The sequence below is a fragment of the Phalacrocorax carbo genome, chromosome 5 (genome assembly GCF_963921805.1).
Source record: "Phalacrocorax carbo chromosome 5, bPhaCar2.1, whole genome shotgun sequence".
NCBI classification, from domain to species: Eukaryota; Metazoa; Chordata; class Aves; order Suliformes; family Phalacrocoracidae; genus Phalacrocorax; species Phalacrocorax carbo.
Genome location: NC_087517.1, coordinates 66,832,054 through 66,859,602, shown reverse-complemented (window position 1 = coordinate 66,859,602; position 27,549 = coordinate 66,832,054). Strand labels below are relative to the sequence as shown.

At 44.5% G+C, this 27,549-nt stretch overlaps 1 protein-coding gene across 2 annotated transcripts in view; it reads left to right on the top strand.

The window, feature by feature from the left end:
- The first annotated feature begins 6,525 nt into the window (after positions 1–6,525).
- NELL1 (neural EGFL like 1) overlaps positions 6,526–27,549 on the top strand; it is a 304,980-nt gene continuing 283,956 nt past the window's right edge. The window contains exons 1-2 of one of the 2 annotated variants that reach the window (XM_064452862.1): positions 6,526–6,766; positions 11,821–11,949. In XM_064452862.1, coding sequence (XP_064308932.1) covers positions 6,718–6,766; positions 11,821–11,949 — 178 coding nt within the window. In that variant the 5' untranslated portion in view covers positions 6,526–6,717. The remainder of the gene's footprint in view (positions 6,767–11,820; positions 11,950–27,549) is intronic. The other variant, XM_064452861.1, reaches the window with a different exon arrangement.

Genomic DNA, 27,549 nt, shown 5'->3' with positions numbered 1-27,549 from the left:
TCTTTGGCTTGGATTACCAAACCAGAATGCATATGAAAAATTTAATTGCTTTCCATGATTTATGTAATTAATCTGCTTGCTTTTAATTTAGATGTTGTTCCTGTGCCTGCTAAGTCATTAGCACAGGATTAGGCTTGACTTTGAAACTCTGAAAACAGATGATAGTGATTTTGTTCTAGCTGATATCAGTCTTCAGCTTTGCCTTCCATTACTAGGCTTGCAAAAACATTTGGAGAGGGGGGAGAAATGCATACCAAAATCACAGAAGATAGGAAGTTTTTGCTGTGTGTTAAAAGCAGGGGTTTTTTTCCCATGTTAAACTTTTTAAAAAGTATTTTACCAGCTGAAGCTGAAGGTTGAGATTAAATTAACCAGCAGTGTCTTCTTTAAATGAGAAGTAACCTTGAAGTTTGGGAATGCGCTTCATTTACCATGTTCTAGGAAAAGTTTGCATGTATTTTGGTAATTTTTAAAAAGTAAATTTAGTAACTAATTAAATGCCAGTAAAGATCTTTAAGAAAAAAAAAAAAAGGAGGGGAAAAAGCCATATTAGTAAAAATGTGATGTACGTACTTGCAGATCTATCTATCTTGTGAGTAAAAAATGTTCGAATTTGGTGAAATTACTTATGTTGCATATTTTTTCTTTGAAATGAAATTGAATTTCTGGATGGGCTGAGATGCGTTATTGTATGCATTAAAGATTATACCTAATGCAAATGCTTGCCATCTTCAAATCCTTTGGGGTCTTCCTAGTGTTTTTAATATGCAATTTTCAAAACCTGTGTTTCAGCTAGACTTGGCAGCACTTTGTTTCCAAAAGAAGGGTTTAACAAAATGACCTTTAATTGAGGAAGACTTGGATCGTCTTTATATGATGTTTCAATTGGGTCAAAGTAGTCTTTTGGTTCGGTTCTGCTCCACTGACCACGTTAGATGTGCCTCAGCACTAAAGATCACTGCTTCTGATACACTGTGTGGCTATCTCTTACCATGAAATTCCGACACCTGATTTATTTTAAATACCTTTTGATCTTTTTGAATGTATGTACAGTTGTATGGATAATATGATTTCTTGTTGCTTTGGCTAAAGCAATTGCTCATTTATGGCAGACGTTGGTTTCCTGTTGGTTTCTTGTTCTGCAGCTCCACTTCTTGCAATCAAAGAAAGGCTGGCTAGGGTTGTGGGCTGCAGGCTGCAGAGCTTCGGCAAGCGGCATCCCAGAAAGCTTCTCTGTTTTGCTAGTAACGCTGTTGTAAGAGACACTTGTTTCTTAGTTTGTAGTTAAATGGTGTGCATATAAGATATCTGTAAAATGGTCAGAGCTTGATATTCTGGAGGAACTCAGGTTGACGACACGAGGGGGGAGGGTGGGGGTATTTGGGGTTTCTGCCTTTGTCACCCTCAGGCAGCCTATCGCCAAAGAGAGAAGGTTTTCCTGACGGGTTTAGTGTAATGTGAGAACCGGGCTGGACCTTACTGCTTGCAATATTTATTATTTGCCCATAATGTTTAAATACATCTTCAGGTAACCATTTGCCTTATAGCTATCTTCCATTGTTAGGAAAAATTATCGATCGACTAAAATATGTTGTCATTTATATTATGTAGTATTACCTTGCGAGGTAGATGCTTAGCTGGTATAAATGGTCACAGCTTTGTTTGGAGCTGTGACCATTTACACCAGCTGAGAATTTGCGCCCTGTGTCCTATGGCACTTTATTACGGACCCATCGCTGATGGGTTAAATCTTAATTACTTGCGTAATGTCATATATAAATATATATATATATTTACAGGCATTCTATGGGGTACTGCTGCCTATGGATAAAGATTTGTACCCTAACCAGGTCATCATAATTTTTTCACTAGCTATACATGGAGAAGATATATTACGTTACAAAGGATGCATCATATATATCTCATGTAGTGCATATTATAATGCTGTATGTTATTAATTTAAGAAACCATTATTCTTGAGGCCCTACCTCAAATTTTGTATTCATGTGTACAAATGCAATTTATTGTATTATATATTTGCCTATTATATTTGGATGTGATAAATTAAAATTATTCAATAATGTATGGGCTCTAAAGACTCAAAATAAATGTCCAGTGTTTAAAACAGAAAATACATTGACGTTTTTCTGGTGAATGATACATCTCTTTTTCCACCCCCTCCTTCCCCACCCAATACCCACCACAAACATCATTCTTACTTAACACACAGCCTTAAGGTATCTGCAGAATTGATCCGTTTGATTGTTAGAAACCTTGAGCAGCAACTAGAAACGGGCCTCTTGGGAAATGGAGATACTGCACAGCTGCAGAAACAAGTATCAATTAAATGGTCGGATTCTTAACTATTTGAGTGCTCTGTAGCTTGTGGAATAATTGATTGCTTATCAGAGGACCAGCCGGATTTGCTGAAGTCTTCTTATCCTATCAATTCAATCATCCCAAAAGTGGTTGAACTGTTAAAAACAGTGGAGGTTCGTATCAGCTGGAGATGAAAATGGGAGATGTAAGGGAAGAGCGGGTGAAGAAGGAAAGCGTAAGGACACGGCTCCTGATGTTACTGTACCTTTTGTTTAAAGCTGAATCCCAGCGGTGTGGTGAGGGCAATGTGCCACAGCACCAATGTGGTAAGCAGGGTCTTCCCTTCCCGGCAGCCTGCTATGGAAACGGTACCGGTCCGGCCTGCTTCGCTGTTGGCAGGCAAGAGCTCCTGACAAGCTTTCCCCAGATTCAGTAGCTGAAGTAAGATGGCTGGTCGCAGTGTGGCGTCAAATGTGGTAACACAAGAGATACCAGCGTTGGTGCCGAGGGCGTGACAGCGATTCCAGGCAAGGGCCTAATCCTAAAGACAGCTCAATAGCTATGTGGCAGGACCGTCTCGGCAGGTCTGGTAGTCGGTTCCCCCCAAAGACGTACTTTGTTCTGCCTCTGAACTTGCTTTTATCTGAGATGTGTGTGTGCAGATGAAGGAGATGGCAGGACCTAATGATGGAAGGCTACAGTAATTCTTTGCACGTATGAGGCAGATTTCATCTTGGAGAAGTCTGAAGTTACGAGTGAGCTTCGTAAGAGTCCAGAGAGGCAGGTGAGTGTCATTAGTCCCCTTTTCAGGAGGAAAAACTGAGGCACGTGGAATCTGTCAAATCTCCAGAGTTGACCAATGTGAGTCAATGATAGAACACATTGATTCTGGAGTAAGAGACAGTCCTTTGCTGTCACCATGAGGCGCTACTGCTTTAAATCTTTAAACTCATGGGAACAGGTAAAAACCCGTGTCCTTTTAACTCTGTTGTATAGATTCACCCAGGCCGTGCTTTAAAGGAATGTATGTTACTTAAATGACTAGAAGATAGACACATCTTCTATTGCAGTCCTGGCAGATGTGTTTAGTTTGAAATAATGATACTCTTTCAGATACTGAAATTCCTATGGTCAGGCTGTAGACCAAAGGGCCCATCTTTCACCAACCTAATAGATTAATCAGTGGTAGAATTTAATTTAGACTTTGGAGTCTTCAAACACTAGATAACCACGCTTTTGGGAATTAAACGAAAGCGGTAGGTATTGCTCCATGACCGAGTACAGAAGTAGACAAATGATTTCTCTTTGTAAGGCCTCATTCTGGTGCATTTGTTACTTATTTATGTAATTATAAATCTTAACGTGGATACTTTCAGCCTACTTGACTGGTGTTATACAGTCCTTTACAACTATCTATCAGTTGGTAGGACAGGTATGGCACACAGAATCCCCGCCCCCCCCCCCCCTTTACATCTACTCTTTTTCTTAGTATCTGGGTGTAAGCGTTGCTGTTAATTCATGCCCTCTACTGGCTGCACAGGAAACTTTGTCCACACGGATGGCAAGTATCCCTTAGGAGCCAGGCTTTCCCGGGATGCGAGCCTTATCTGTGAATCGAGGAGTTTTTTTATGCCGTGAGCTACGAGGTGGGTTTTTTTTTCAGGTGGAAGCACAGTTGCTTTCCAGCGTTTGCAGTTCAGCTGGCATCTGAGTCCACACGTCCAGCTACACACTTAACACACTTAATTGCCTTTCATGCAAGGAATGCGAACAACCTTACAGCTTCTCTGAGAGATGCTGGGCCTAGTCAGAAATGCTTCCTCAAAAACTACAAAATGCCACAAGCTTCGTGGCTGACAGGACTAACAGTTTAACGCCACGCAGTTAGCCACATCACAATAATTTAGGTAAAAATCAAGAAGCGTTCCCCATCCAACCGAGAGCGCAAGAACAATCTTTCACAGGGGTATTATCTGAGCTGAAATTCAGCTAGCTTGCCAGGACTAATGCTTTACTCTTGCAAAATGCCATCAGATTTTTTTTTTTAATTGCTAAGTGTGTTCAGGAACACAGTTTTAATTCTTATCCGAATGTCATGCCTTTCAGCTATTTATACTTCCAGCAAGATCATATCGGAATATCAGATTTTTCAGTGGTAAAGGAAGATGATCTGTTGCCATTAGAGGACGTGTAAGAACAGTGTTGGCTGGGAGAATGTGATTTTTAAATTATTTTTTTTTTGCCCATCCATTTGTCCTGTCCTTTTCTAATATGAACAGCTGAAAATGCACGTAAGATTACTAACGCTCTCCCCATGTGCGGTCATTTGGGCACCGAGCTGGACTATAGGAGGACCCACGTTTGTGGGACCACCTCTTTATCCATGAGATTGTTCAGGCTGTGTTTGAGGCTGCTGCTTTAAAGCCAATAACTCAGTGCAAAATTTGGTACGTACCCACAGTAAATTTTTTTTTAAATAGCATTCAATCCAGATTTAGGTTGAGCTAATATAAGGGCTGTTTAAGAAACTATCTATGACCAGTTTAAACTGTATATCCACTAAGGCTCTGCACCAAGTGGAAAACGGAAAACTCGAGTTGAATTAGATTCCATTTTATGCGTAGATAGACCCCGGTTTTACTACCAGATAAGCACAAACATTGCTAAGCTGACATGAATTGGATGTACAGACCTCTTGCACAGAACGAAATCTCTTAAATCAGAGAGTAAATACTATGCAGAAAAATGATTTTATCAGGACGGGGTAGGAGGGTGTGTCTTCACCTGCTGATGGACCCTTGCCTCTCTGCCTTGTTGCTAAGGATATGCATCTGTGTGTATACACATACGCTTGTATGCCACGTACATACCTCTCCCCACGCCCCACGTACCCATACACCGCGGGTAAGAATGGTGCTAGTAACACAGCCCCCGAAACAAAAGTAAGAAGGTAAAAAGTTATATTTGAGTAAAAGCTCTTTTGATACACTGGAGAGAAATTTCTGAGATGCTTTTGGAATGACCACCCCGAGATTTCCTGGAGTGCGTTGCATGCCCTTGCTTGCAGCCAGCAGCAGCTGTTTTCGGAGAGCTTCCTAATTAGGTAATTAGGCTACCAAGTTACTCTTTTTGCTCTTGCTAATGTAAAGGTGGGCGAGCGCAACTGCCCTCTCACACAGTCATGGTTTTGAGTTGGTTTTGTGGTTTTTTTTTTTTTTTGGGGGGGGGGTCGGGGGTCACCCTAACTTTATCCAAATGTACAGCTTATTATTTTATATCTAAGATGGCTGGAATTTGCGCTGTGCCGCACCAAACCACGATGTGATGAGGGGAGGCAGCAGAGAGGAGGATCCTCTGGCTTTACAGCAGAAATGACTTGAATCGAACTGTAGCAAAGCTAGATCAGCTGGAAATCTCACTCTGCTCCTGGTCAGTGGGAGAGAAACTTGATCTGGGGCCCTTAATCCCTACTTCAGATTTAAATCAGGTGTTCTACAGAGGGGGAGGAGGGAGTCATTGCGTGTAATGGATGCACGTGGTGGTCTGTTTCTTGCCAAGGCTGGAGCCAAATTAAAACAGGCTGGAGGGAAGAAATATTGGAAGACAGGTTTTAAAACAGCCATCAGAGCAGGTGACTCACAAGTATCTTTAAATACTTTACCTCCCTTTTACACTTTTGAGGTGTGAAAGAGCAGTTAAGTGAGTTGAGTAAGGACGTGCAGGAGGCCCGAGGAATGGTATGCGTTTCGCTATTATACCTCAGCACTTCTTTTTCTTTATTAATACCAGGCATAAATTACTACTAAGACTAAATAGTCAATAAGGGTTGATTCTTACTATGTTTATGTGTAGAGCCAGGAGGAGGGGGTGGTGAAAGCGCCCGCCGCCCCCGGCAGAGGTGCGGGGCCGCACCTCGCACCCACCCGGGAGCTGCGGGACGCGCCTCCCGCACCGCGGTGGGGATTTCCTCCCCCTCCCCCCCCGCCCCGGGCAATTCGCTCTCCGTGGGGAGAAGGGCCGGCTTTGCTCCGCCAGCCTCCGCTCCCCGCGCAGAAGCCGCTCAGGGAGCGGGGAGGCGCCCGGGGAGGGCGGAGGGGGTCCGCTCCACGCTCCGTGGCCGCGGCCGGGCGGCGGCGCTGGCGAGGCCCGGGGGGGGCCGCGCGTCACGGCGGGGGGCGGGCGGGGAGCCCCCGCTGCGGGGGCGTCGGGGCTGCGCCTGGGCAGCGGGCGGAGCCGCCGCCGCCTGCCGGAGCCGCTCCGCGCGTCGGAGGCTGCGCTCGGCTCCGCTGGGCTCGGCTCCGCTGGGCTCGGCTCCGCTGGGCTCGGCTCCGCTGGGCTCGGCGCGGCTCCGCAGCAGCTGCCGGGAGGGAGGCGGGCGCCGCCGCCCGCGCCGCGCCGATGGGTCTCCTCCTGCTCCTCTGGGCGTGTGCGGCCGCCGCCGGGGCAGGTGAGCGGCGGGGCCGGGGGTGCGGGGCCGGTGTCCGCCCCCGCCGCCTCCCCGGGGAGCGGGGCGCGGCGTGCGCCGCCGGCCGGGAAACTTTGCGGGGTCGGCGGCGGGTTGTGCCCGCTGCGGGGGCCGGCGGCGGGGCCGGGCGTCCCTCGCTGCGGGGAGCGGAGCGGGCGCGGGGCGCAGCCCGGCTCGGCCGAGCGGGGAGCCGCGGGTGGGCGGCTGCCCGGGGCGAGGCGAGGGAAAGTTTTTCCGAAAGCGGCGTGTGCGCTGCGCCCCGCGGGGACGGGGAGCGAGGTGCGGGGCGCGGGGTGCGGGGTGCCGGCCCCGGGCCCCCGGGCGGCGGTGCGCGGCGCTCCCCGCGGAGCGGGCTGGGGGAAGGCGCGCTCCGGGCGAGGAGGGCTGAGAGCGTTATCCCTGCCGATGCTCTGCCCGCTGTGTTATTGCTTCGCCGTTGCGCGACCCAAGTACCGTTTCTTGTTCCTTGCGGAGGCTTTGTTCTCTCTCCCTTTGCCCCGGGTACCGCTTTTCCTCGGCTGGAGCTCGGGAGGGGGACGTTTCTCGGTGGTGCTTGCAGCTATTCTCAAGGAAATTACCCGGCACGATTATCAGAAGTGCAAAAGAACGGGTGTTTTAAAATTATGATTATTCTGGTGTTAATTATTATCTTATGAAAATCTACAGATCTCGAGAGGTGTGATATAAAAACAGGTGGAAGAAAACACCGCCTGTCCCTCTCGTAGTGGCGTTAGCGCCAGTAGCGCGCACAGACGTTTGTGATGGTCAGTAGGACCCGAAACTCCACTACTTGGAATTGCGAAGCCACTCGGAAAGTTCTTTGTGTGCAACAATTGCCGCCGAAGCTGTGAGAGGAAAGAGCAAAATGCCTCTCCTCGAGCCTGCTCCGTACCGTTAGGGTGATGGCACATGGGTACACAGAAATGGCTCGGTTGCGCGCGTGTGCTCTTACTTAAAGTTTTTCCACCCCCAAATAGCACGTTACACATGTCGAGGGAATTATAAACGCGCTGCATCCGTTGCATGGCCGCACATTAGCGAGGTGGAGCGTGGCATGATTGCTGGGGCTTGGGTGTAGGTGATAAAGGCGCAAGCAGAGAATACAAGCTGTCGGAGCTGTAAGGCGGAATTAATTTTTTTTAGGGATGTCTTAGTGACATAATTCGTAATTATATGGCTTAATCCTCTAATCTACTCCAGTGCCTCCAGTTCACATTGGGCCAAATCCAGCCAGTCCTGAGATGATTTCTATTCCCACCCACCTGCCTGAATAATTTGGAGTTTTGCTTGTGTGAGCCACTGATTTACAGGGAATGGCCCAGTTACATTAAATAGGAATTGAAAACTACATCAGTCAGGATCAGGCCCAAGCTCTGCACAGCTCTCCAGTGAGAGCAGGCGGGGTCGATGGTTCATTTTTACTTCAGAAAGAAACGGTGTTTCCAGCTTCTTGTTCCACTGAAGAGAGGCAGCATTAAATACTAGACGCAAGTGCGGTTGATATGCCTGTGGTATCTTTCTGATAGACTGTGGTAGACCACAGGGGAAAAAGAGACTTGGTTATCATACTGAAGCTGCTGATTTGTTGTTTATTAATTATTAACAAGGCTTTTGAGTGCCTGCTGCAGTTTGAAGAGCGAGCACAGGAAAATGACTAGGTATTTAAAGCTGCGTAGGCTCTTGCTAAATAGTTGCAATGACATTAGAAATAGTCTCTGTTTTTGAAAGCATTTTAAAAGCTGGAAGGGGGCACACAGAAGTTGTCACACGCGTTCTTTCACTGGCATAAATCGAAGCCTGTAGAGCTACAGTGATCTATACTTGTTGAGCCTCGGGTATTCAGGCTGGAATAAACAGCTTTAATAGAGCAGTGGAGCTACTGTGATTTATGGGAGTGCCTATACTTGCTAGCTGTGGTTTCTGTCCTCAGCCTGTTGATGTCTGTGGCAGAGCTTTCGCTGACGTTAATGGGGTCAAGATTTGTCTTACTGGGTGTAGTTTGTCCTTCCCATTGAGCAAGTTTTAGTCCCTACTTGATCTCCCTTTGCATTAGTAGGTTTTTTGCTGATCTGAATAGATCTGACCCACTTCAAATGAGGAACAGCATACTCCGTTCCTGGCAGGGGTAGTGGACACCGTCTTTCCCGACAGATAAGTTCACATCATTTATAGTGTGCTGCTTCTCTTCTGAATGAAAACCTTGGAAGAAATAAGTCCTCCTGTTTTGCTTCTAAAACAGCCTTTGCTGTTATGTGTGGTGTTTTATTTTTTATTATTCTTCCTAGAAAGGCTGCTGCCTGTTTTTATACACGTTTGTGTCTGGAGTTCGTAGGTTGCAGCCCTTGCGCTGGGAGAGATGCTGTAGGTTGGGAATCAGGAGGTAGATAAGTTCTTCCCTGTCAATCAGTTGGTCCGATGTCGGTTGTGGTCGTTCAGCGCCTGAGTGTCTAGGGTGGGCCAAGTCAAAGGTACTACTAAAAGCCTGATGATGTTGGTGATTGTCTGGGAAGTTTTTACCTTTGGAGAAGTTCATCCGGGTTCATACTCTCCAATTGCCTACAAAAAGTATAAGTACCACATCCGTATGAAAGCACTGGGTATGTGCACACTTGGGTATGTCGGCATTCTTGGAGCTTTAGTTCTGCCAGATGCCTCCAGATCTTAATTTGCATTGTGGAAATTGGAGACCTAAAGCTGTCTTTTCAATATTTTTTTCTTACGGCGTTGCCCCTTGTGCACTAGTATACCCTGCGTGAGCCCAACACGTTATTCCAGCAAGTTTTAATAGTTGAGTAAAGGAAAGGAGAAAATGCTGTGGTACAGATGATTTATGAGTAGAATACGTAACTTCTTGTTCGTTCTGTACACCTCAGTAATTTCTTAGAGCCTTTAAAAGAATCAGACCAGAATAATTGCTGCTTAACTGATCCAGAAGCACAGTCGTGGAATAACAGATGAATCAATTTAGACCTGAACGTGAAGTCCACTCAGTGGAAACTGGTCTGGACGTGCCTTACAGATAGCGTCCTTGCTCCACGGAAGCCAGTCGGAGTTTTACCATTGACTGCATCTGCGTCAGGATTTCATTCTTGGAGCCTGTTCCCGTTGCTACTGATGTTGGTGAAAAATGTCGTTAGGAAAGTCCTTGGATCCCCCACGAGGTATTTGACCTATGTCTCAGGCACAGGTCTCATGCCACACTTATCGTTTTGTTGGGAGAGAGGCGCCGTGGTCAGGCTGGCCTCTTCCCATCCCTAGAAAAGGAAACTTGGAGTGTGTCGCGAATACAGATGTGTGGATATGGCTGACTACGCCAAATTGTCGTGAGTGCAACCTTGTGTATCCTGCCGACTACACCAAGTAGTCGGGAATGTGATTTGTTACACAGCTTTGGTTGACAATTTCAGATTTATTAATATTTTGAGATAGATTCCAGTTTATTAGGCAGTATAATTCTTAACAGCATCAGCCAATTTAAAACAGCAGTTTGATGGAATCTGTTACAATCAACATAGTGACTTAAAGATTCGAGAATGGCAAGGTTGACTCTCTTGCTTACATGGAAGAAGTGCGCAAAGGGAAGTTGAGGTATACTCGAGTTAGAATGATTCAGAGGGATTGTGGATGCAGGCGATAAGGAGGACCCTCCCGTTGAATCACGAGGTTCAGAACAGACCCCCTTGCTCTTTATACTCCTTTCAGAAAGAAGTCTAGGTGCGGCTAGGTCCAATCTTAGTCTCAGACTTGGTCAACAGTTTATGTAAATAGGGATAACGTATGTATGTTCAAATTGCACACACGTCCCAAGGCTAACCTGTGAATAAAATTTCCCTTTTAGTGAGTTTCATGAATTACTCACTTTTGCGTGCTGGCATTCATCAGCGCGTGGCCGGCGAACCTCGCAAAGTCAGGCCTTTGAGTCCGTGCAAAATCGTCCGCAGACAATCCTTCAGTGCTCGCGAAATCTACCCTGAGAGGCGTCCCAGCCTGGGGGGAGACACAGGGTCACACAGCCTGCTGCGGTCCCCGAGAGCTCAACGGGTCTACTTCTTGCGTCGCTGGTTGTGGGATCAAGATGATTGGCTTTGGTCAATATTTCACATTCTGGCCACAATTCTGGTACGCAAGTCATGGAGCAGATGGCCCAGGCGTGGACCGAGATTGCCTCATGCCCAAGTCGTTATGACCAAGATAACAACACAACAGGGCTTATGCTGGGATCCTAGAGTGGCCTGGGGAGCTACACCACCACAGTGTGCCGTAACCGTCAAGGTGCCCTGAACATTGGAGCACAGCAACTTCAAACTGCTTGAGCGTGTGTTTCTTCTGTCAGTCCCATCAGGTCCTTGCTCGTTCCAGGAGTACCCAGTCTTTTCCTGGGCATAAGCTGTTTCTGAAGTTCAGGTTTAGGTTTGTGCTCCTGCAGACCAGAAGGTGCTCCACCGGCCGTTCTGAAATACGGAGGTGAGCTTCCGAGGCAATCTCAAACAGCTTTTGTGAGTCACCCAGGGCTCTTGGATTACGGGATGGCATCCTTTGCCCTGCTACCCTATCTGCTCCAGGGTCATTTTGTCTCGTTGGGAAAATAGATTCCATTCAGGCTGTGAGCTGTGGGGCCTGGTCTGTTAGGCGCAGCTGGCTATGAAATGTGAGAGGAATTTTCAGTCCTCGTGTCTCCCTGGAAATAGTGTGGCCAATAGATGAATGCTGCAAATCTTTCATCTTTTTGCAGAGGTGGTTATGCTTGTATTTATTTATTACTCTCTAGCCTTATGAAGATGCTGGATTAATGGATCAGTTTTAGAATGTTTTAACTTGTGTGTAGTAAAATCTGTGGAAAGGAAACATTTTAATTGAAAGAATTGGAAAAGAATATCTTCCCTTTCCTGCGGCAGAGTTAGTCTTATAAGTGATTATTGTATACAGTGTGTGAGTGTGAAGGTACTAGAAACGTCTGCACTAGATATTCTTCTCCATTCTTTTCATTACCTGATTTGAAATAAAAATTGATCTCTCCCTCTCTCTGCCTCCAACAGCTGTAGGATTTGGAATGGATCCTGACTTACAAATTGATATCATCACGGAACTGGATCTTGTGAATACAACCCTCGGGGTAACGCAAGTGTCAGGACTACACAATGCCAGCAAAGCATTTTTATTCCAAGGTAAGACAAACATCCTCAACTCTCTTATCCCGCTTGTGTCTGTATGAGCTCGTAAGAGCTTTGATGCCAAACTGATTCCCTGTAATGGTGCTTTTACTTAACTGTCGCCTTCTTTTATTTTTATTTTTTGGAAAAAGTCCTCGTTATTTTCCTGAAATATGTATGGGCTGGGTTTGTTGGTTGGTTGTTTTTTAGTGTGCTGTCAAGTAGCTGAGGTTAGAGATCATTAGGGAAGGATTTTTGGGTAGGTTTTCAATGCTTCCCAATATTTATTTCTAACTAAAGATGTCAAAGCGGGTTCAAGACATGGACTCGGTTGTACTTTCTGTGACTACACACGCAGCCAAAGCTACGTAACCGTGAGCATTTAATGTGTTGACACTGATTAGTAACATGTGGCAAGTCTGTCACTGACTTTGTGCAAACTGTTAAGGTGAGAAACTTGAACAGTATTGCATTTAACTGTCCAAGCGGAGTGCCAGCTACAGAATGAGTCGCTTTGAATTGTGACTTTTTTTTTCATTCAATATTCTACGATAAACTCTTGTGAAGCTATTTAACGTGGTGGTGGGGTGGTTTTTTTTTGGTGTTTTTTCTTTTTTTAAATTTTTAGTGAGTGAAATTCTAGATGAATTAACAAATTTTACCATGGCCTTAAGTAAGGTCCGGATTAAGAGGCAACACCCCACGGGGTGGAAGCACTGCGTTGCTACAACACGCTTATTAGGTGAGAGAGACATTTATATCAGTTGAGATTAATGTGCATTTTAAAGCATGGTTGGGAACAGTTATTGTGGAGACTACCTATGTCTGGCTTTTCTTTACTGTGCTTTGCTCTGTGTTGAAGTGTGCGTGTTAGCGTCTCGCGTCTTGATATCTGTCCTCTGGAGCTGTTTTTAGAGGCAAACGATTATGATCTCGTTTAGCTTTAGTTCGGATCCGCAATGCTAACTGGCTTTACTGTAAGTAATAAAAGAAGCTGGGCTATAATCTTAGTTCATTCTTTGTCTGGCCGAGGCCAGTTTAGGAGCCAGAGCAGAGACACTTCTGGAGACCTCAGATTTCATTAGTCATATTTCCAATCTTTTATGGTACAACAAGTAGCATAATTTTCACTGGTTCCCAGATGAACGTCCAGAAGAGGAGCATTAATTTATTAATTTAAAGATACCAGCTGTTTTTCTTCCGATACCCTGACTCCAGGTTTGTGTATTATGGACCAACAATATTAAAGGGCAGTCGTTCCTCTAAGGACTGCAAGGGCCCATCTGACTTAAAATATTTTAGTATTTCCAATTGCTATTCCTTGCAGCTAATTGCAACCGCACCGACGAACTGTCGTGGTGAGTTTTCACAGACTGGTGGCCAGAGCTGCAGGGCAGAAGTCAGATGCGTTTTCAGGACGCTGATTGAAACCATTGGTACTGAAAGTAGATTTTAAAGGCTAATGGTGAAGATGTTATGGATATTCAGTTCTTTTAGCCTGGGAGGACTCCACCTGTAGTTTACGAACTTAAGAGGTGACAAGTGTAGAAAAGGTAGAGCTTGTAAAAATCACACGAGCAGATAAATTGGAAGATAGATGTTCATGGGAAGCAATGAACAAAAAAATCACTGAATGAAGTGAATAAACAATTTGAAATCTGTAGTTAGGTAAATAAAGCTTTTTTTTTTAAACTCCCAAACAGAAATTCTTCTTGCTAATGTGCACAAGACTAGCCCTGTGGTTGGATATCGCCGCTAGTATAAAACTTACTGGAAGGTGGCTTGGGGAAATTGTTCTCTTCGGCTTAGCTCATCAGCGCTTGGGCTGGGAGAAGACTGAAGACTTTTGGTCTATTACTCCATCCTGAGAGAGGTCTGCAAGGGGTCTTTTGCTGCTGCTGTCAGACGGGAAGGCCGGGGCCACCCCAGTGGCTGCTTCCCTTCTTGTTCGTATCTGTTATTTGTTAAATGTCAGCAGTATCTCAGCAGCTGTATGAATTGCCTTTTACTAACAGAGGTGACTTACTTTACAACTACGGTTTGGGTGTGTGCGAGGTACTTTGGCTGGAACAGGGAGATATTTAACTTCGATTTTTCTCTTGCCGGACAGTAAAACCAATATAGAACTCGGGGCGATGTATGGGCAGCTGCTATGTCTAAGTTAGAAGGAATAGTTTTTCTCAGAGATTCATAGAAAAACCCAGCCAACATGATACTCCCAAAGGAGAGAAAAGACTGGAAGATAGCGCTTAGTTTCAAACTGCTGTATCCTTTTAGACCAGCTATTTCAGTCTCCAAGATGCGGTCCTTTGAGCGCAGCTTTGCTTTGATTAGTTCTTGGCATGTGTGAGCAGTTAATGCGCGCTGTCCCGGCTGCGCCGCGCTGCTCCGGTGCTGCCTCCGGCGCTCGGGGCAGGGGAGGACCTGCCTCACCTCGCAGGCTGATTGCTGAACGTGGAGCCACGTTAGAAGACCTCTTCACTCATAGGCTTTCATCGCTGAGGGTTTCCGAGCTTAGGAAATGAGAAGAGTGTGTCAGTGTGTTCTTTGGTGTGTGGTTTTCGCAGGGACGGTTTCGCCCGCTGCCTTTGGCAGCGTCCTTACAGCAGTGTAACGGGGCTCTGAGCTTACACGAAGGTTCCCTGTGGGTCACTTTGTCTTGTAAGATGTATTTCCTAAAATGACTTTATTAAAGCTGTTCAAACTGAGAGCGTTCCTTTGCGTGTCCCTGGAAGTCTACACCTCTTAGTAGAGAAATAGTAATTCTTCCCCAAGCCAGACAGTTATGTGTGCTGCTGTAGTGAAAATATAGATTGTTTTCCTAAGCAAGATTCTTTTTCTGTGAATTAAACCATTTGCCCAAAACTTACAAAGCCTTCTGCTTCATTCTTTTGGTTGCATTTAGAGGCAAAAAGAAGAAATGAAGAAGGGGGGTGATGGGAAGATACGCACGAAGAAAAGGAGAAACTATTATTTTTAATTAGATATTTGACCAGTGGTGTCTTAGAGTAAGTGACATACTGTTTGTTGCAAAGTTTCTGGGGCATGATGTCATGATTTGATTTATCCTAGAGAAAATGTAGGACTTTTTTTCCCGGAGAGTTAGCAATTTCAGTCCGAGACAACCTCAGTGAAGCCAGTGGAGTATTCTGATTTTATAATAATATTGGTTGTAACAGCTGAAACTCAGATTTCTGTGTGAAGCGGCTTTACAGGCAAAGAAACGAATTCAGCTCCGTTGCAAACTCTGTGACAGCAGGATAGAACCGAAGTGGCAACTGGGAGATGTGGCCAGCCTTCGGGCAATGGAATCTGCTACTAATTCAGAAAAGCATGGAAACCTATAATTAAGTGTAGTGATCTGAGCGGTCCTGTTGGACATGGGCTTTGATTATTAGAGTATTTCGGCTGGGTTTTTTGATTGATCAGTTCCATTATTTGTGTGTTTCAGTTGCATTCTCTGTGAAATGGGGGTGAGGGAATCCTAAAAGCAGTGTAAGTGCTGACAGTGTGAATTAGATGAAATGTAGATAGATAACTTGTAATTGCAATTCTCCAAAGAGTCTGACTCTTAAGATCTCTAACATTATGGTGTCGTAATTATTTATCTTTTATTTATTTATGATAACAAGAGTGGGGAAAAAAAAGTCTTTGTGTCCAGGTGCGTTGTTCTAGCATGAAGGGACAAAGGAGGGTGAGTGGAGATTCTTGACTAGAGTGCTCTTGGAGAGCAGGGCACCCAAGATCCTGGTGTCTGACCCCACGTCTCCTCACCTCCAACCACGAGTCCAAAGAATTCAAGATCTGGGCGTGGGTGGGAAACCTACCTCAAAGAAATGTATTGAAAATATTAATCGTCCACCTAAAGCATTACAACAACATCTTACAAACACTGAGTGAAAGGCGTCTGCAAATAGTATCTTAGAAACATGACAATGACACTGAAATTCCCAGAACAGGATTATAGTATAAATTTTAGTACATTGAGAAACATTGAACCGTGGCTCACTTAGTGGGGCTCAGTCCTGTTCTGTGTTACAGATAGCAGGGAAGCAGGGCTTGTTTTGACCCTGTAGATGGAAACCTTGGCAGGATCTTGAGTTCAGTGGCAGGGGAAGGCTCTTATTATAAATAAGGCAAGAGGAGGTGCTTAACCTGTGCCCTGTTTCTAGGTAGACCCAGCCCAGTCTTTAGCTTAGCTGCTACATTATGTGATTATCTTAACCAGTCTGACTTCAGCTCTGTGCTCAGTTCTCGTTGGGGAAGTAAAATTTTATTCCTTTTACAGCCTGTCAGCTATGCCCATTTCTTTTTAATTCTTCTTGTCTCAACATCTCTTTTGAGCTAACAGAGGCTTAAGGCCTTTACTTATTAAACAGTTCCCCCAAGTAGTTTATTAAGGCTTTGCTATTTCCTTTCCTAGCAGTCTGGCAGTATTTTTCAACTTAGTTGTTAAATTAGGAATGGTCTTTCTACTATGTATACTGTGGATAGCACTCAGTAAAATAAACCACCAAGTACTGTTAAAAGTCTAGCTATATGTAGTCCTTTTTTCCTTGACTGTTTCTTTGTTTGTATTAAATGACCACTGGGGATTTATAAGAGAAACCCGTGGCGCGCATCTCCTGCAGCACGGAGGTCAGTCATGCTCCTTCTTCCCACTTTGTACTGGTGACTGCCGAGTTCTTTTCTGTACTTCCGTGGCTCCAGCAGGAAAGGTGAAGAAATAACAAGTATCTTAAAGCACAGAGAAAGGCGATGCTTTTGTGAGAAAAGAGTGAACCTTGCTGAGGTCCTGAAACAAAAGGGCTGTCACCTGAAACAAACAGGCTGTTCCTGAAACAGAAGGGCCAAAAGAGAGAGCAAAGATGCAGTCCCAAGGGGAGTAGAGGTGCCTCCCAGGCTCACTTGAGCTTCCAGATGCTGTACAACCCTCTTTGTCGGTGTTTCCTTTCAGTGTGTTACGGATCTGGATTAGACACCTTCCTCATTGACTTGCTAGCTCCTCCTTTAGAGAATGGAGGTGTTTCCAGATCCTGTGCTAGGAGTCCAAGTCCTAAAAATCAGCTTTTGCGGTGCCAAAGTCGAAGGGGTTTGGTTGCTTGCCCCCTTTGCTGTGTTTTGAGCTTGTTGGGTAAGGAAAACTGCATAACTTGGTCTTGTCATCAGCTGTGGGCACATACCCTTTATATCGGGAATGTTAGCTCTGCTTCTGCCAGGACGGTCTTTAGGATACACTTGTTATGCCCTGGCTATGTATGTGGGGCAGTAGCTCGGCCAGGTGAGTTGGCTGCTGTCTTCCTTCATCCGCGTGTGAACGTCTTCTTGCCTGAGTCTCAGTGACCCATGTGCTATGGCTTAGGTTTTAATCCACTTCAAGTGTTAAAGCTCAGTTATGCCAGCGTAATGTGCAGGGTGTGTGAGCTGCAGAACTCAGAAAAGAGCTGGGGACTGAATGAGAGGAAGCAGATAACGGCTGGAGGAGGAAACTTGCAATTACTTTTCCTGGGATGGGCGGCAGGGAGGTCTGCAGCGAGTAGGAGAGATAAACTTTAATTTTGGAGTTCAGGTCATTGGTCCCTCTTCACATGAGATAACGAAACGAGAGTCATTGCTTGCTGTGTGATCTCTCCTGGCATGCTTATAGAAAATATTAAGTATAAGCAGTATCGTTTTTGCCGAGCAGAAATCTCACGGTCGTAGAAAAATTAGGAAGGCACAACATGGGTGGCTTGAAATCTTTGTGCTTCCTTCAACTGTTGTAAAAGTGAGTAGCTCTAGTACCTTCTCCGTGCCTGGTGGTATCTGAACATTGCGTCTGGCTGGGAGGTTTTGGGGCAGCAGTGGTGCAGAGCCTCCGGGCACAAACCCCTGGGCTGCCGGTGTCCTGCTCCTCTGCACGCTTAGGCCTGGCTGGCAAAGCAGATGATGACCCTTGTGCTGTTGGAAAAGAAAGGAACTTTTTTTTTTTTACTTTTTAAAAAAATTTTACCAGGTATTGCCCACCAGCTGCCTGGGCTCACAGCCGAGTGCCTGTGCGGCTGCTCGCTCACTGCTTTCCTCCAGCCAGATAAGTTTTCTTCCCTTTCAAAATATGCTTTGCTTGTGGTGCCACCAGCCAGGATGAGGGGCCGCGCTGTGCCCTGCAGTGGGGCAGCTGGAACTGGCCGTGTCTGGCAGCCCCCACCTCCCCTCGCAGAGGTGCCCTGCTCGTCGCCACCTGGTACAGGTAGATATTCATGGAAACTCTGCAAGCTCCTCAAACTTGTGACCTTTTTATTTATGGATTTATTTTAAAAAGGGAAGAGTGATGTTTATTTCCCCGTTCCGTGCAGGTCTGCGCTGGTTTCCACAGGGGTGGGGTGAATTTGGGGTTTTACCCTGTGTTGCCCTTGGGGTGCCTGCCCCGGGTTCCTGGGACCTCAGGAGGGCAAGGCCGCCAAATAAAAAGCCTTTGTACATGTAAGCAAAAATATTATCTACGTCCGAGGTGTGGGTCAGCCTCTCGTCCTGGTTGTGTGGTAACACTTTGGTGTTGTTGCTTCCTTGGTGGTAAATTTTTACTATTTCCCTCTCTTTTCACTAAGATCTCCCTTCTGAGATCCTCCTTTCACAGGGGGAACAGCAGAATTGACGGTTCACTCAAAGCCGATCCACGTCAAGGTCTCGCTGCCTCCGAGGGCAGCTACGGGGACCTCTGCTCACCCGTGGTGGTGGCTCTCAACCTGCGGCTGCGTGGAGATGATGGGGACCCGGCCGATGTCTGTCTTCCCCCATGATGGAGGTTTGTGGGGTGGTGAGAAATAGGGCCCATCCCATCCCTCAGGAGAGCGGGATCCTCACCTGCCCTCCACGCTCACCTCTTGGGATGTCCACCTGCTTTCATGAGCTCCAGCCTGGCCCTTAGGGGCTGTGGCAGCTGCCCACCATCCTAGAGAGCTGCCAGAGAGCTCCCTCAGTGCTTTCAGCCCTTTGTCAAAGCTGGTCTATAAAGCACTGCTAAAACAAGAGTTAAGATACCAGAGAGTTTTAGTGGATAGAGTCTGTTGCAGCTTAAAACCATGGACGTTTGTGTGCCTGAGCGGTTGGGCACGTGTTGTACCTTCACGGCTCTGAACACTTGTGGTCCTGTAGAGCAGCTGGGCTGGCTGTGCTCAAGAGGATGGAGGAAAGTGTGACTTCTCTGGAGGGGGTGGTTTCTGGGCTTGTGTCCATCAGTAGGATGGAGAGCAAGGTCTTGATCTCTTCTTGTGATCTCAAGTGCTCCTCCTCCTTGCCCCCCTTCCTTCCCAGACCTCTGTGGAAGCTGGGAAGGAGAGGGAAGTAAAGCTGGAACTTTAGGCACAAGGACTGGGTGTGTAAAGTGACAATAATATAGTTGGGATGACTGGGCTCCCCTGAGAGCCAAGGACTGATGCAGGCTGGTGCTGGGCAGTGGGTGGTGAGAGGCGGTCAGATGAGATGAGCTGTGACAGGCAGGGCAAGGAAACTGGGCCTCAGATGGGGAGGTGGAGGGGAGAGAAGAGGAGCAGCTGTGGTGAGGAGCTGGAGGCCAAGAAGGGAGCGGGTGATGGCCAGGCGGAGAAGCTGTGACAAGGATGCTACAAGGACTCTGACCTGAGGGGGAGAGCGAGGTGCAGGGGTGAAGAGCACGGTAAGGGGAGCCCTGGGCAGCGTCTGGGAGAAGCAGCCTGGAGAGAGGGGCTAGGGGCTAGGGCCTGGATGGGAGACCCGGGGACCGCGGTCTTAGACTAGGTGGGTAGGGCTGGGTAAAGGTTTGCTTATGGCAGAGGCAGCATAGAAGGGAAAAACACTGAAAGTTCAGATTTGGTAGTATTGTAAAGTGTCCAAGATGTGTGCTAATTTTTAACAAATGTTTTTGGAGGATACGCCTTGGCTAATGTGTTTTTTTATTGATGATTTAGAACCTTAATTTTGCTGTGTTTTGGTTGTTCACCTGTAAAGTTGAGGTACTAATGCCCTTTCCTCTAACAACAGTGGTGTGAAAAGAATTCATTAATATTTGTAGAGGTCTCAGATACTGTGCTGGAATAATTAACTTGGTCATGGTCTGCTCTGTCTTCAGAGAACGATATGAATATGGTAGATCTACTGTGCAAGGTGAGCCTTGAACAGTAAAAATAAAGCAAAACTTTTCCGATCCTGTTTGTAAAATAAATATGGGTTTTTTTCCTCCTCCTTCTTTACATTGTGCACTGCCTGAGACAAGGGGCCCTCTGGAAAGTCCCTGTGTGATCCTGTAATTAAGAACCGTGTTGGAATGCGCTTCCCTGGAGGGTTGAGCAAGGTTTGCCTTGTGAGACTTTAACCTTAACATCTGTCTAACTTCTCATTTATGTTTGGTTTTTTTTTTTAAATATATCTGATGTTTTAATGTGCTTTGTATACACAATGTAAATTCTTTTGGCAATTAAATCATTAGGCAAAGTGTGGCTTTTTTTTTTTGCTTGGTGGCGGGTTTTTTTGTCTGTTTGGTGTTTGGTTTTTGCCTTTTTTTTTCTTTGCAAACCCGACCATTTTCAGAACAGAAACGATCTGGAGTTGGAATACAATAAGCTAGGAGGGGATGAACGAGATGAATCATCTTCAATGGAAGAAATTAAAGATCAATCGAGACATAATTATTGCACAATGCTTCGAGGCTTTGAAGATACATAAACTGCTGTTAACTTTGTCAGTTCCCAGAAGTAGTTTTAAAAATACTCATATACCCACGCAGTGTTGGCTGTTTTGACTCTTGTTTAGTATTTGAGTTGTGTTAGAACCCTGGCTAGGAGTAAAATTTATCCAACGCTGATATGAAGGTATAATTTGTAAATCCTCATAGAGTTTCTTCTTCCATATCCTCTTGTTTCAAACATCCCTACCCCCACTGAGGTAAGTGTAGACTAAAATAGAAGCTTAGTCACATTAAATGAAAGTGACCAATGTCAACTTTTTTTTTTAATCCTGAATATTGTCATGCTGCCTTCTGTTACTTGACATTTTTTGGGTTTCCCATCATGTCTGTAATGATTAGGAAGGAATTCTGAGCACGCGTTGCCTCTGTCCTTGGCAGTTATTTTTGCTTTCCTGCGAGACAATAATTGTGCTACTTGTCTAAATTCATTGCCATGGTGGTAAGTACAGAAGGGAAGTGGGATAAGCACTTCAGGAAGTATTTCTGTAGTATGCTAGAAGCCTCGAATGCTTCTGTTGACAAAGTTCTGTAACGAACGTAAGCAGAAAAGAAACAAAAGGTCTCTGCTCTTCAGTGGGCAGAGAGGGGGATGCAGAAATTAGTTTCTGATACTGCTGGTAAGCGTTGCATGCTTCCACGCGACGTGGGCTGTGTATGTCCTTACAATGAAAGTACATCAGTTTAGGTATAAGTAAGAATAACAGTTGGAGTTTCTTGTGTCTTCATCAGAACAGAAGTAGAACAAAAAAGACCTTTTTCCTGCAAAGTATTTTGGCAAACTGATACTCTTAAGTCATATCATACTGCACGTAATCACGTTTTATTAACTACTTGTTTAGTAAACTAATATCAAACTGGAGTAAGAATATTGTTCTATAATATCTTGTCAAAGAGGCCCATGTGCTAGTCAGAGCCCTGGGAAGTTGAGGTGAAGCAGAGTCGGTCCTTGAGCTGTGCTGCCTTGAGGCGAGTCCCTGCACAGCACTGAGTATCCCTGGGTGGAGAATCCTGCCCAAGGTCAGGGTAAGCCCGGGTTCCTGGACAGATGCTGGGGTAAAGAGAGCAGAACCGGAGCGTGACTTGGCACTGCTGGGTTAAAACTGCTTGAAATGCAGAGGGGGAGGGAAAAAGCAACACTGAAGGACTGGGTTCTCACTGTAGGTGATGAAACAAAATGGCCCATTATGGTTGGTTTTGACCCCAAGAGGGATCTCTTAATTTTCTAAACAATTTTAGAAGAAATGTGTTAATATCCATTTGATCGGGATATTTATGCTCATCCAACTTGATTAAATTACCTCTAAACAGAGATGCATCTTTTGCCTAAAAAGAAGTGGTGTTATTTGAAATTACTATCACACGCATTTAAACACATACAGTGATATTTCTCTCTCTTTTTAAGATTTTGTACCTTTAAAAAGTACACAAAGGCAGATATAATCAGACCTAATGCAGGAGCCAGGCATGGACCATTTCCTGTGGTGAAAAACCCTGCTGTCTTGAACTACCTATCAAGAATAAAAATTAGATACTACTTGAGGCCTCAACCTACTTCTTCTATGCCAAATTCTAGATTAATCTTGCCACCTGCAGTGTGGGTGTATAAATGACACGAGGGGAACGTTTTTTTCTCTTATTTTTCATTTTTGCCACATAAATGGTGTGAAGTAATCATGTCATACTGTGCTGGTTTATGGCATTATATCATGTGATTGCCTTGCCTTTTGTGGCCTATTCAATGATAGAAAATGCAGAACATTAGCTTTTTTTTTTTATAGAATGGACAAAAAAAATTCGTTTTGGCACCGGATGTCCACTAAAACATTAATCTAAATCAGCAGTCATGCGGGTTGCGTACTTGCTAGAAGAGCAAAGTTGGTTCTGTAATTCTGACAATGGGGATCTGTGAATCACTATTTTTGAGCAATAAATACTATAGCTGAGCACCTGTGTTTTGACTTCCTAAAAAACCCTTTCATTTCAGTCTGTCCCCCATCCTCCGTCCTTGTAGGATAACGTTTCTTACGTAGTTACAGCTGAGCTTGCCATTGGTCCTCCGTGCTATAAATAGGAAAAGATAGTATAGGATCTCTTCAGCTGCACGGATTATTTTACTGAGCCTGTCCTCCCCTTGCACATACGGTGACTCCTCCCTCTGAAGCTGTGAGATTTGGCATCAGCGGGAGCAGACACCTCCTGCAGCAGACAAGTCTGTGTTGTAAAACTTAGTTCTGCGTGGTGTCCTCCCTTTTTTTTTTTAAAAATCTTTTTTAAACTGGAAGGCAGCAAAGATGCTCTGAGAGCACAACACGTATAGAACTGGATCTTGGAAGTTAAACGCCCGTAGCTGCTTTGATGAAAGCCTATCTACAGATGGCACACAGACCTGCTTCTGCCTCCCTCTCTCTCTCCACTTTGGCTCATTGTGAATTACAATATTGAAATTTTAAAGCCTGTTCTTGGGGGCTGGTGAAAATAACAAAGCCAAGATGTGTGGGAGGAGAGTGGGGATTGTGTGTGTCATGATTTTTCTTGGTCTGTAGAGGTCTCTATGGATGTTCATCATGCTGTTTGGAAAACGAAGCAGCACAGCCTTAAAACATGAATTTGTAGAATAATTTGGTAAATGCTGATGATTTTGAAACCTCGCGTACTGCACTTTATCTCCAGCCTTCCTTTTAAGGGAATCTACTGCCAAGTTGTGGTGGGAGGACTCTGTGCAGTGTTAGGAAGCATATTAGGGAAATGGTAGAAGTGGTTTAGGTTTACTTCATTCTAATTAATTATGAAGCCAGAACAAAATTAAGTTTCTTTTTTACAATAGTATTGCCCGCACATTTAGAAGTCATGGTCCTCCGTGTTAGCTTTTTGTCCTCTGATTCTGGCAGTGCTTTTGGTGTTTTTTGATGTCTTGCGAGTACCAGCTTTCATATGGGATATTCTGCCTTTCTAGCTTCATGCCATCCTAATTGTTTCAAAATGTAGTCATTAAAAAAAAGTAAACATTATTGCTGGTGTTATTGCTAACGGCAGGAAATGCAAAAATGGGGCACACATGTGGCAGTCCTATTTAAATAAAAGCTTATTTTCAGAAACAAAGGCTTATGGAGCAAAAGGGAGTGCTTAGTACCCCAAGCACGTTTGCTGTTACGGATGAACCCACAGCAATGGATGCTATCAAAGTTGTCATATTTTATTCATGAGTTGTGGTATGCTTGGGTGAAATAAGAAAAGCAATGCTCCAAATCATAATTATGGTGTAAAAAGATAAAACAGTTATTATTGTGACACTTTGGAAAATTCTTAAATCTCTCAAATAATTCATATAAAACTTGTGGAGAATGACTAAGTATGTTAGCTGTATTTATAGTTCTTTGTTGGGGTGGGGTGTGGAACACTTCGCAAATAGAATTTATACATATTTTGGGAGAATATATGAATGTGTGCATATATGCGTTCCAAGAAACAAAGACAACTAAAATATTGAATATAAATGTAAAGCGGCTGACAGCAGAAATTATACTTCAGTAGAGAAGGGCTTTGACAAATGTATTATGCCTCATGTTATTATCATGCAGTTAATAAATAAAACAGACACCCAGGCTTTAATTTGCTTTAGCAATAACATGGAAGTGATTTTTCTGAGGGAAAGAAAACAGAGGGGAGAATTAGTTCATGAAACACATTTGTTTAATGCTTGTACAAATCGTATATAGAGAATAAAGAAAAAAACATAAGATTTTAGTGATAAGTGAGCTAAATGCTTTAAAAGTAATTAAGAAACTATTTAGAGTCTCAAATCATTGGAAGTTTTTGAACCAAGAGAGCCCTTCAGCATATGCTTGCTTTGAACTTTACGGATAATTTTGTTGCCTTTAGTTGGCTTATTCATGTGATAAAAGGCTTTACTGGGCTGGAAAGTAAAACCTTCGTGTAGGTGTAGCCAGGTCTGCGTTAGCTGCCCTAAGCAGCACTAGGCACTGTAACCTCTCTCTGTGAGTGAAGAAACTGGGTCGGAGGTTTCTGTTTTGCTGAAACTTCCCTGTTGTTAAACTACTTAAAACCGTTATTTTGATTTACACGTTTAAGAATGCAGGTTTTCACCAGGGAGGCAAACCCTCATTTCTGTGTGGCTCTGCTGATGTTAGACTGGGGTTTTTCAACAGAGCTCAGGCATTCAGCCTCTCTCCTGCTTCAGCACTATCTGGGACTTAAAATTTCTTTGAAAATTCAGGTTATGGGTTACTTGTTGACTGTATCTGTCATATTCATGTTAAACTTAGGAATCCTAAAGCACTTCAGAAATATTTGTTAGTACTATCTATTTTTAACACAGTTGCCATAAAGGATGAGCAGCATTTACTACTGCCTGTAAGAAGGAAGAGTGCTCAATGGGAAATGAGAATTATTACATGATAGCTTAAAAGTACAAATGGATCAATCTCTCTGCATGCTCTGTTGAAAAAGTTTGTATTTTGTTTCTAGATTACAAACACAGCAAAGGTTACAGCGGGAGGAAATCAGACCGAACTACAATTAGCAGTTGTTTGTAAAACGTGGCTTCTCGATCTGATTTTTGGTCCTCACCTTCTGGTACCATCTTAAGCTTCTTTTAAACAAACATGGCTGAAGAACGTGTTTTGTCAGGTTCGGTATGTGTTATCATTTTTTTAATTTCTAATTTTTTTGTGTCTGCGACGTCGAGCATACCTGAAAACCTTTTGTAGAAGCGGAGGAAAAAATTGCTTAGCTGGCTTTTGCACGAAGCCAGGCCAGAAACAGTATTTTTGGATGGCTCGTTATTTTGTGGCATGAGCATTTGACATACTCTAAAATAGATCCCTGACGTGTCCTGCAAAACAGACAGCATATTGGTAGTGATTCTTAGCAATTACTGCTTTTTCCCAATGCTGCGTACGCCGGCTCTGTTCAAACGTGACGGTGTTGCTAGTGCAGTCCACGCTCTTTCTGTTAAAATGTTATTGTTTTCCAAATTTGCAAAGAGCAATCTTTAACATTTTAGTCGCAGTGAGTGATACCTTAACTAACTTAGATAAATAGTGGGGAAGATGTTAGAATCGGCGACTCCTGAACTAATTAACTAACAACGCATGTAATTTGATTAAGTCACATGATTTAAGAGCAAATTATGTGCTTTTAGTGGTGGTGTAACTTCTGGAGCATTTTTACCAAGCATTTAATTTAAGGGATCATCCATTTGTAAATAGTCTTGATTTCAGCATGAGTCTCTTGAGGAAACAACAGAGCCTACTTGAGGAGGCGAGTCTGAGCTCGATAGTTGCTTAAAATATTTTAAACGAGGAAAAGTGGCTGCCTGAGTAACAACAGGTGGTAAGTAGCACTCAGCAAGGCGAGCAGTGTTGCTCTTGGCTGGAAGCTTTTTACAAAGCCATTTGGCTCACTCCAGTTTTCTGATTTTGCTCCATAATGGCCAAATGCTTTGAAGACGGCATCGGTTGCTGCGCTATGCGTGTGCCCGGGCCTGCCGCTCATCCTCTTGCTGCTGGAGCAATGACTCCAGCGCTTTCCTTGGTCGTTCTGTCCGTTTGGGTGGAAAACACAAGGAAGGGCGGGCCCTGGAGACATGAAACCCACATGCAGCAGAAGAGGGGCAGTCTCTCAAGTGGGCTTTGCTACAGCTTTCTGCTGCTGTGGTTTCTCTGTCCCCTTCAGGACCTTTCGCTGACTGGGGCTACAGAAACGTGGGTGGCCGCCTCCTCTCTTGCCATGTATTCATTTCCAAGTCTTGGGCAATATCTGCTGCTCCGTTTGTTCCAGAGTACTCAGTTTCCAGTGTTCAGCTTGAAATGCTGATAAAGCAAACGAAGGACTTAGACTCTCTGACAACTACTTAATTACCGTGAGTGTGGTCATTCCAGCTAGTGCTCAAGTCGGGCCAATTTTCAAGAAGTGCAGCGTCCGACATTAAGCCAGTAAATCAACTAAATTGTTGGCTGGGGAGAAACTGTGATTTGATAAGTAGTCTCCGTTTGATTTCTTTAGTGACTCAAAATTCTGCTGTCCCTGGCATCTGGAGGTTTAGCATTGGGTTTGCAATAGCTTCCTGAAAGGAATGAAATATATATATAATTTTAAATGCTAGATTAATTTTGTTAGGAGAGACCTAGTTGTAAACTAGCTTACAAACATGTACATCAAAATGACAGCAATATATGAACCCTTATTGCCAGGGTAGTTTTGCATCATGCAAAAGGAGAGTTTTCATTGAATTATACTATTTTTCCACCTTCTCTAGCAGAACTGCTTTTGCTGTATAGTCATGGGAACTTACCTTTGTAACATTAGCTATTCACCCTGGTAATTGCTCCATCCTCTAATTTAATGAAAACCCATTAAACCGAAACAATAATTAAAATGAGACATCATCTCTGTAGGAGGTTTGCATATTAAAATCACCAGGCATTTCACTGCAGACGGATCTTATTCGTGAGAAACAGTGTTTGAAGCAACATGTAAAAAGTGTTTTATAATGAATAATCATAATTTAGAAAGCCGTGCCGTTGAACGTGATTTCCTACTGTTTATTACTGACTCTGAGCGGCGCTAGCAAGGCAGAAGCATTTACAATCTCTTTTCGTACCGGTGAGAATACCTAGAAGCAGAGATGTACTCATGAGAAAACATTGCACCTTCTTTAGTCTTCCTTGGTAGCATAGTTTTAAGGAGAAGGGTGAGGCGTTTTCATCCCTTTCCCTGGGTTGCTGGCAGGTAGGGCAGGTGGTGCTTGTCCCCACTGTGCCAGTGCAGGGGCCCCCGAGAGCAGCACGGTGCCTGCTCAGGACCTTAATGTAAGCTTGTATTTATTTTTTCCCTTGGCGGTACGTGAGAGCTTGCTAAAACCCATGCTTTAGCCTGGCTGGCAAGCAGTGTAG